We start from the raw sequence: 10,220 nt of genomic DNA, 5'->3' as shown, positions 1-10,220 counted from the left end.
GGCTGTTGGGCTGTTGGATCGTTGGGTTGTTGGGCTATTGGGTTGTTGGGCTATTGGGTTGTTGGGCTATTGGGTTGTTGGGCTATTGGGTTGTTGGGCTATTGGGTTGTTGGTCTATTGGGTTGTTGGGCTATTGGGTTGTTGGGCTATTGGGTTGTTGGGCTATTGGGTTGTTGGGCTATTGGGTTGTTGGGCTATTGGGTTGTTGGGCTATTGGGTTGTTGGGCTATTGGGTTGTTGGGCTATTGGGTTGTTGGGCTGTTGGGTTGGTGGATTGGATGGATTTGTGGGTTGGTGGGTTGGTGGGTTGGTGGGTTGGTGGGTTGGGGGGTGGTGGGTTGGTGGGTTGGTGGGTTGGTGGGTTGGGGGTTGGTGGGTTGGTGGTTGGTGGGTTGGTGGGTTGGTGGGTTGGCGGGTTGGTGGGTTGGTGGGTTGGTGGGTTGGTGGGTTGGTGGGTTGGTGGGTTGGTGGGTTGGTGGGTTGGTGGGTTGGTGGGTTGGTGGGTTGGTGGGTTGGTGGGTTGGTGGGTTCTTGGGGCTATTGGGTTGGTGGATTGGATGGATTTGTGGGTTGGTGGGTTGTTGGGTTGTTGGTTGTTTGTTGGTTAATTGTTGTTGGTTGTTGGGTGATGTTTAATTTTTGGTTTGTTTGATGATGTGTTGCATGTCAGTTGATGAGTTGTTTGAGTGAACGAACCGAAAAAATATAAGTAAATGAATAAAAGCAGTTTTTTCAACAACAAAAATCCAAATTCTTCAGTTTCTCAAAACTAGTAACAGCATTTTTTTCAAGATGGGATTTTTATAAATAACATCTATTCCGATCCCAAAACATCAATTGCCAAAATATCTATAAGAATTTCAAGCTTAGCTTACCTGATATTGATGACGTGTCTTCTCTCGTGGTTGCAAATTGCAGGATTATTTTAGCTTAATATGTTGTACAAATTCTTTTTCAATATTCAACAGATCTCTCCCTTTTTACTCACTACTTGCAACGAAATAACCACAACACTTACTCAAATTGATAATTATCAACTTTTAGGGCATCGGAAGAATGAGATATTTCTAATATCAAATATGCTTAGTATTCTGATGAAGAGGGCGGTCAACGTAAGGTAGCCTTAAGTGGTTTATTTAAAAGCCTTTGCGGGTGGAAACTGTGCTTATTTTGCGCGAAAAATTCTTTAAGAAAAATAAACAAACTTGCCTAAATGGTTTGATATTATTTCAGCAATTGTTTAGCAATGCATTCTTTTCATTAAATAAAAAGTGAAACTGATAAAGCTCAGTAATGAAGCTATTCCATACAGATTTGAAGTAGATATTCTTAGCGAATGAAATTTCTGAGATTTGATCATTAGATTTCCTGCAAAAACCATCTGCGAGAGTTGTTCGCTTCAAGAATTTCAAGCGTTTCTATCCTTTTTGATTACGTTCGATAACACATCATATTTTCGAAAACATAGCTCATTAGCAAAGTAACCTTAGTTAAATACAAATACTATTCCAGTCAACATTTAAGAAAGTTCCGCAAAAAAACGTTTTTCCCCCGCGAGGTTCTTAGTAAATATCTAATTTAAGAAGGAAATACCTTTGGCACTTCGATATCGACATCTTTAATTACAAAAAATATATATACCTACTAGATTTTTAATAATAAATTTTCGGGAAAATAAGCTGATAAAATGTGAATTTGTGAAGTACGAGGATGAGAGAAAGCTTACTGAAAATAAAATGGAGATTTGTTTGGTCGTTATACTAGTATAACTGACCGAAAAAGCAACCAAAAACAATTGTGAAGTTAATCATTTTAAGTTAATTTAAAACAAAGTCTACTTAAACTCATGTAAGATAGCTAGGAACGGGAAAAATTACGGTTTGAATATACGAGAAAATTTATCAACAGCAGAATTGCTGGAATTTCATTGTGATAGGATATAAAAGTCGAAAAAATACAAAAGGACTGCAAAATGGCCGCCTTGATGGCGATTGCAAAGCTGTAATTTGCGTGTGTCCTCTAACTTTCACTAACATAAAGCAAAAAAAGGTGTGGATTATCTATATTAAAAAAAATTTTTTTTGAGTTTTCGTGTATTCTTCGAGTCACTAAACCAGAAGAATCGAAGAGAGAAGAAAATGAGAAATTGAATGAAAATAATTTCCTTTGTTGAACTTGGCCGCTGCTTATTTCACATGATTTGAATGAGCTTTTATGAGGCACTTTTAAAGTAGTAAAACAGAAAAAATATGACAATACCTGAACATGTTCACATTAGTAGGCTGTGAAGCTGAAAGAAAATAAGTTCAAAACTCGCAATTATATTATTTTTGAAAAGTGTGAATTTTGCAAGAAAACCTTAGTTAAAGAGATAGCTCAAGCAAATGTTTTCCATAAAATTCAGCTAATTTTTGAAAATTTATATCTTCCCGATTTTTGAACGTTATAGTTTCAATCTCAACAGTTTTAACAATTCTAACGTACTCTTTCCAGCTATGGTAATTATTCTTCTCAGGTTCTGTCAGTTTTGGAATAATATTATTTCGAGTTTATTCTTAGACCACCTTTGAGCTTGCAGACTAGAAGTCCCTTTACTCTTAAGAGCTGTCAATGACTCTACATTTAGTTTGTATTTTAGTCACTAGCTTCTCATCCCTTTGTAGATGGACTGCATTTTCCATTGTCTATTCTTGTCTTCCATTTAACTTTCACTTGATAAAGCTGTATAGAATAAGCGATTTGATAAAGGTTCGATATACCTTTTTACTTAAACTCTCGCCAAGCAAGAAATATTTACTAATCTATCGAATACCAAACGGGAATATAGAAATATTTAATTAATTTTGGTAAAGAGGTTCTGGGCTAAAATAAACTCAAAAAAAAAAAAAAAAAAAAAAAATTGTTCAAGAGATGAAAAAATACAGAAATTCTTCATCTACTTCATTATTTCAAACAAATGTCACGCAAACTTAAGTCGTCGCTAAAAGTTGTTTAGCTTGTGAAATGTTATAATTAATCCCTTACAGCTTTAAATTTCACATCTAACAGATCTCATTAGTTTTATTTTTGAAATTTCTAACAAGATTAACTGTGAACCGGGACGTCATGCTTCAAAAACTTAGAGGAAATCCGAACTGATTTCATACATGACAAATGGTAAATGATAAATATCTAGCATTGCCATCAAAAAGGCATGGATATCGGTAATGTTCGATAAGGTACCTCTAAAGTGCTACTTGGATGAAAATCGCCAGAAATCTGAAACATCACTGGAATAATTAGTTTAAGGGTCTACGAAAAATCACTGGTTAAAGATTCTTTATGATATTCCAATTTGTGGTATTATTTTTTTACGAATTTTTAACGGAGCCTTTTGACGTCATCTACTCGACACTAACCCGTTACTCCATGCCTAATTTCTTTGTAAACAGTTTTATTTTTTTTATTTCTATCAAAGCCCAAAGGTCGACTAGCGGACTTAACGTACATTACTTTTGATTAGGATTATTATATTTTTGGACTCTTTGATTCGATAATGAGTCTGCCTAGCGAATATTTTGATCATAAAATACAGAGAAACAGATACTGAATGTTAACTAGTGTTGATGATGTAAATGACGTCACTGACGCCATTACAAATTCGTAAAAATATAATACTTCCTAAAGAAATATCAAGAAAAACGTTTAGAAGTGTTTATTAGAACCCTAAAGATTATTCCAGTAAAGTTTCAATCCAATTGAATTTTGGAAGATTTTCGTTTAAGGCGTAGGTAGCACTCTACTAATTCGAAAAATGTCTTTGTATCAGACGTGCTTTGGAAGAACGTTTTTTAAGTGTCCGCAGAGACCGATTGACTCAAGTGATCATCATCTTAGTAATTATAATATTCTGTTTAGGGAAAAAAAGATCTGTATTTCAATTTTTTCAAGTGAAGCTTTTGAAATGCTCGTAAAGAAAGTAATCAATTTTTTAAAAGTCTCTTTAACAATGATAAAAAACTAGTTAGTTAGAAATCCATGGATGACTGTATTGGATATTAAGTAGCCGATGGAAAAGTTAAAGACTTCCTTGACGTCGTTTAGTCTGGGGAATACGACAATTTTCCGTAAGGAAGAACACTCGTTATATATTAACGAGGACTTTTAGAAGATTAGCTCGTCTGAAGTTAAGAATAAGAAGAATTATTGACCACGTATGAATAAGAATAATGCTCAAAATCACGTATAAGATCCTTACACAATTGAAACCTTTTTCAAATGTCTCTTCAACATCTGTGGCTTTTAGCTGTGATACGTACGCTAGCGTACCGGGAAAAACGGTTTGAAATGGTAATAACGGATTTACATGGTTATCGAAAAATCTTCTTCCACTGATTTGTTTCCTAGTCTTTTTCCTGAAACGAAATCTCACAAAATAAAGCCTTAACTGAAATATGCACTAAATCTAGCATTGAATCTATTTCATCTTGCTTACTTTATGTCCACTTCATAGCCGCCATACTTGCTTACTTCATAGCCGCCATGTTGGATGACCTGAACACGAGATGATTTTTTTAAACAGCTTTATTGGGAAACTAATATTACGATGTGTTGAATAGAAAAAGACTAATAGTTACCCAGAAAGGAAAGTCAACCAAAATGGCGGCCATTTCATTTGTCCTTGTTTACGTGACGTCATAGCTGCTATGTTGGTTGACTTGAACAAAAGATTTGGTCTTGGTTTCTTTTGTTATGTCAACCAAAATGGCGGCCATTTCATTTGTCCTTGTGTATGTGAGGTCCTAGCCGCCATCTTGGTTGACTTGAACATTAATATTTTGTAGTTAGTTTGTAGATGTTGCAAAAAGACTCATGACAAAACTTTAGTTAAAAATTTCAACCAAAATGGCATTGCAATTCTTTAAAAACATTTATTATAAAGAGAAGTCGATCCTGAAACCATGTTGATTGCCCTGTTAATCAGAAATAAATAATGGTATCTATCCATACATACTTTGAGGTCACATCAGTTTGACGTTCTTTCTTGACGTTTTCGACTTTTGTCGGCAGAAGGTGTTTTTTTACGTAAGTCGTTTATGTCAGCTTTTATCATGACCTGAATATACACCTAATTGTAAAAACGTAGTCGAGTTCGAGGTCATATCATTGAAGCTAAGACCGAAAAGGATTTTGGGTATTCGGAAATGTTTATTATATTTTGCATATAGACATGTAAAAATGCACAGTAGAGCAAAGTTGATCGACCTAGATTAACAACATGCCAAAGCCATGATGCATAAAATGTGCACAGGAAGGGAAAACTGCAATACGCATGAAATTAGCATAATTGTTTGTCTTCCCATGCTCCCCTTCGGTCTTAGCTTTGATGATATAACCTTTTTTTGAAGAATAAATAGAGAATAAACCTAAATCATTTTGTCGTGATTATTTATTTGAAATTTAGTTTTACATGTACTGTCAGAAACACCAAACCTTTGCATCACTCGTAGCAATTAAAAAGTCAATATGGCGGCTCTTACCAAATTCGTCAGTGACGCTGTGTCAAATTGCCTTGGACTCGAACGGCAAACACCACGGCAAGAAAATAGATAACACTCACGTGGTTCATGTATATTTCGCATTCTTCTGACCGGAAAAAATGTGAATTTGATCAAGAAACATGACATGCCTATTATCGTGTACAACTTTCTTTTAACGTAAATATACAGTTTACTGCAATCATTTTTAAAACCTTATTTTAATTTAATTTTAACTAGCCTTCTTGGCCTATGTTTTGTTAAGGATATCACGAAACTGGAATAGGTGAGAATACAAGCTAAAGATTTTTCAAGTTGTGACGTATTTTCGGGTCCAACTGCTCTTTAAGAACCGCTAAAATGAAGCAAAGATAGATAAACTCCTCGACCTAACATAATAAGAACTTTAGAAAATGATCTTGTCGTGAAGAAAAAAATATGTTTCTAGAAGTTCTTATCATTTTGGGCCCATAAGTCGTTTCTTTGAATTCCATACGATTGACGTCACTAGCTTAAAAGCTCTATAGAATAGCTTGTTCTGAATACAATAATACAGTGTAAATTATACAATTGATGGTTTTCATGGCGGCCATGTTGGAGGAACTTAACAAAAGAATTGTCAATGAATTCTTTTGTTATATCCTCCAATATGTCCGCCGTGTCTTTTGTTATCTAATTCTCTTGGGAATGATTGAAAACCATCAATAGGTGCTATGTTTAATAATTCGATGGATAATAAAGCTATAGCTGACCACTACAGCGGTAATACTTTTCACTTATAGCTTCGGTACGAGCATGCGTATCATGCCTTGGATGGTGTTTTTCGTACCCAAGCTAAACCACAATGCACCATAATAGTCAAACTCATAAAAGAATAATATGGACGCCCAGAAATGTAAATTTATCTCGACAATAATTCTGTTTTATAATAACCAGCTGAGCGATGTACGATGCGCGCAAAGCATGAGTGGACAAAATGACCGACCATAAGCTTTTTTTTTTTTTTTTTTTTTTTTTTTTTTTGAGCTCGAAAGAATGAAGTAAACATGGCGGTAAAGTGAAATTATTTTTATTCTTTCTTTTCATATTTCGTTTCTTTTAGGCATGTATATTATATTTTAGTCAAACGAAAACCGAAAAACATGCCGCAAAAGTTGGGTTATAGTAGCCTGGGAATGAAGGCCGGCGGTAAAACAGCTAAATGTGCCGTGATTGGCTGAAACAAAATTCACCGCTCAGCTGGTAAGATGCAATGTTCGTAAAATCAATAATTGCTTCTCTGCAAACTAATAAAAAAAGAAAGAGACATGCTTTGAATAATCCTATTTACCATGCATTAGCATTTTTTAAGTTGCATAAACAAAATGCATTAGAGTTTTCCGATTTACCGGTACAAACGCGGTTTTGGCACTAATAGTACCAGACGATAATACCAACTTTAAAAGTTCCAAATTATAGCACCTTAAATTCTCTGTTTGTTGGTCGTTTTTAAAACAGAGATAAAAAGGGATAATCTAAAGGTCTGGGGAATAAAATTTTGCTTTTTGGACTAACTATTTCGGGATGGATCTGGAGAAAAAATATCTTCTCTCATGTGTTGGCATAAATAACATTTATTTTTCCTTTTAACAAATATTTTTTTAGCCACAAGTATAAACATAACATATTTTATGAAGACAAGTACATTTGTTATCAGCACCAAGCACACTAGGTCTGCTCATTTTACTCAGTAGCCTACTGCGTAGCTAGATATATATATATATATATATATATATATATATATAGCTCTTTCGCATATGATATGATAACGATAGCGGCGTCAATTTTATTTATCGTCCAGATTCATTGAAGAGCATAGAGTATTCAGTAAAAAGTTGACTTTATATCATTTGAAGTGTAAGCATGGACGTAAAAGCTAACAAGAAAGCTATACTGGCAATGAAGATTTAAGAATGAACATTAACAATATTTTATATTTAATCCGCATGTGCGGGTAAACTCGCCAAGTTATAATGAACAAAATAAACTAAAACCCAGGACCTCGGTTAACTTACTGGTAGTTAAATACACTAACGTTCACTGAGCTGTCTGTATTTTTGTTATTTTATTCATTAGAGCTTGAGCTGGAATCAGCAATGGTATCTGCCCATTTTTTAATGGCCTTGGAATGCTGTACGGCAGCCTCAGTTGCTGCAGCAATCAATCCCGGCAGTGACTCCAAAACCCCTGAAAGCTTCTCCTTGTTGTTGCTCTTTCGAGTTCTAGAACAAAAATAGAAAATTATACCTTTGTCGACAGAACGTTTTGCTATATATTAATTTTAAAATTCAACTGATTAATTACATTATTACATTTTTTACTATACCTCTTCCGTTTTCTGGACCCAGTCTTTTCGTCTGGCTGCATTATTTTATCTAGGACATCAGTACGTGTTGCCAAGCCATCCGTACCACCTTGTGCATCAACAGAGAATCTCATATCGTTGCTGTCAATATCAAGACGAAGAGAAGCTGTGTTCTCGTTCTCTTCCGCGGAAGATTCAAGGTCGTCATCTGCTTGGCTTCTGTCAAATTCTTCCTCTATATTCGTGCTCACGTTATTAGACTGATTCGGTTGACTAGATTAAAGGTGCGGATTGATTGAAACGAAGAAAAAGGAAGAAAAAATAATATATTATTTAACTACACAAACTATTAGCTAAACTTTATGTTTGATGATGTCGTAGGTATAGTAACAGTAAGAGTAGCAAAAATCTCAGCACAAAAATTCGAAACCTTTCTTCATTTGTATAAAGTATTATAGTCTTTATCTTGATGTTTACCTTTTCAACAGCAATTTTGTAGCTCTTTTTCGAACTCTTTCCGTGGCCTTTTTGAAACCAGAATCTCCTGCCTTGCCCGCTTCAGAGTAAAATTCCTTTAGATCCTTACCCATAACTTCTCCATTTCTTTGGAGGAACAACACAACAGCTTTGAAATCTCTTTTGTAAAGCTCCATTCCTTTTGTTATCAACATATCTTCTACGGGAGTGGCTCGTAGACGCGAACACTTTAGAAGTGGTTGAGACATCTCAATGCTAAATGCTTATAAAAACAGTTGTACAAAACATGCACATGGACACCTGAGCATTATGTGTACACAAGGCACGTGAATATTGTATTTTTCACGACTCAGCGTTAATTAGCAGAATTAATTAAAGTTCATCATAATGAAACGAGTTTTATAACGTGTATTTGAAACCTGAAATTTGAAAATTATAAAGGTTACGAAAGAGAATTCGAAGCCTGCTATAATTCTTTGACGTCGATCAAATTTAGTTGTGCAAACTGCAGCTGTCATTACATTTGAGTTCCCCATGACTGCACTTTGAATTTTATTATTAGTTTAAATATTTAAATTCGTGCAAAATTTGACATGCATCCAACATTTCCTGACCGTGAAGACTAAGATCACCCTAAAGTAATTATGGTTCCTCCACCGTTTCCTTTATTTGCATATCTGACGATAACGGTTCTTGTTCACATCCTGCAATTCTTGCAATTGGTGTTTGATGATATCATATCACCTCCACCTTTTCCTACCTTTATTTGCAATCCTCTTGTGATAATAACAAGCCTGTTCAACATCTTGGAGCTATTAGAAGACCCTCTTATTGCACGACTTTTCCCGGGTTTGATATTTTCAAAGAATAACGGTCGAGACGTTTGGACACTTCTAGAAGCTGACCCTCCTTCATTTTGGTACATCACTGGAGAAACCCCTCAATCTTTGGACACTCTGGTTCAATTGATTGCTGAAGATGTTCAACAGCCTCGTCTCTTGCCCCGACCACCAACAACTAATCGAAAACGGCAGTGCCTCTTGGATACAAGAAATCGAGTGCTAATTGTAGTTCTTTGGCTTCGTTCATATCCCAACTACGCGTTTTTGGCTCTACTGTTTGAGCTTAGCAAAAGTACCGTTGCCGAAGAAATTTATCACATTGTGCCAATCATTTTTGTTCGTTGCCGTAGATATATCCGATGGCATAGTCTAGTCAAGTGGTCAACATTCTTAGGTGATTGGCCGACCTTTGCAAATGCGGTTGGTTGCATTGATGCTACTATTCACCGAGTACGAAGACCAACGGGACAGCTTCAGGCCGAGTTTTATCGCGGAGACAAGAAGTGCCATTTCATGTCCACCCAACTAGTCGTTGACACTGACGGGTTAATTGTTATGCTTGTATCAGGGTAAGTTATTTCTTTCATAGTAAATATCGCAATTATCTATGATTATCTTAATATACTGTTAGAGTGAGCTTTTGTGTTCACAGACAATAGCATTCATAGTTAAATTCTCTTCCCACTCTCTTCCAATGTCTCTCAGTAATACGAAAGCCTTGTTTTTGTTGTCTTAGATACCCCGGTCATTTAAATGACGCAAGAAGTTATCATCTACTTCCAAGGATCGGTTTTAACGGACCGCGACAGCTCCCTAGGGCAGCAAGACTGTTGGCAGATGGAGGTTATGCCGCAAGGGTCCCCTTGGTTACACCCCGCAGATTGGCGCGTCGTCGCAGGATACGCCAAGCCAATCGCGAGCTTCGACGATTAAGGGTTCGAATCGAGCACAGTATCGGTGCACTCAAGATTTATAAATCTATTTCAAGCGTTTTTAGACAAAAGAGAGCTTTCCTTCCAATCGTGGTAGCCACATGCGGTT

The 10,220-nt window shown here is 35.9% G+C and overlaps 1 protein-coding gene across 1 annotated transcript; it reads right to left on the bottom strand.

Annotated features, from left to right (window-relative positions):
* Window positions 1-7,555: 7,555 nt before the first annotated feature.
* On the bottom strand, window positions 7,556-8,629 carry LOC116301378 (uncharacterized). Its single transcript, XM_031710424.2, has 3 exons — window positions 8,338-8,629; window positions 7,882-8,133; window positions 7,556-7,777 (listed from the first exon to the last, which is right to left on the bottom strand). Exons 1-3 carry the CDS (start codon window positions 8,583-8,585, stop codon window positions 7,621-7,623), a joined length of 657 nt encoding a protein of 218 aa, XP_031566284.2. The 5' UTR covers window positions 8,586-8,629; the 3' UTR covers window positions 7,556-7,620.
* Between the last annotated feature and the right edge of the window lie 1,591 nt (window positions 8,630-10,220).

The sequence above is a fragment of the Actinia tenebrosa genome, unplaced genomic scaffold (genome assembly GCF_029948245.1).
Source record: "Actinia tenebrosa isolate PJP-AT-01 unplaced genomic scaffold, QUT_ActTen_1.0 PGA_scaffold16__25_contigs__length_10494907, whole genome shotgun sequence".
Classification (NCBI taxonomy): Eukaryota; Metazoa; Cnidaria; class Anthozoa; order Actiniaria; family Actiniidae; genus Actinia; species Actinia tenebrosa.
This window is presented reverse-complemented; position numbering and strand designations above follow the sequence as displayed.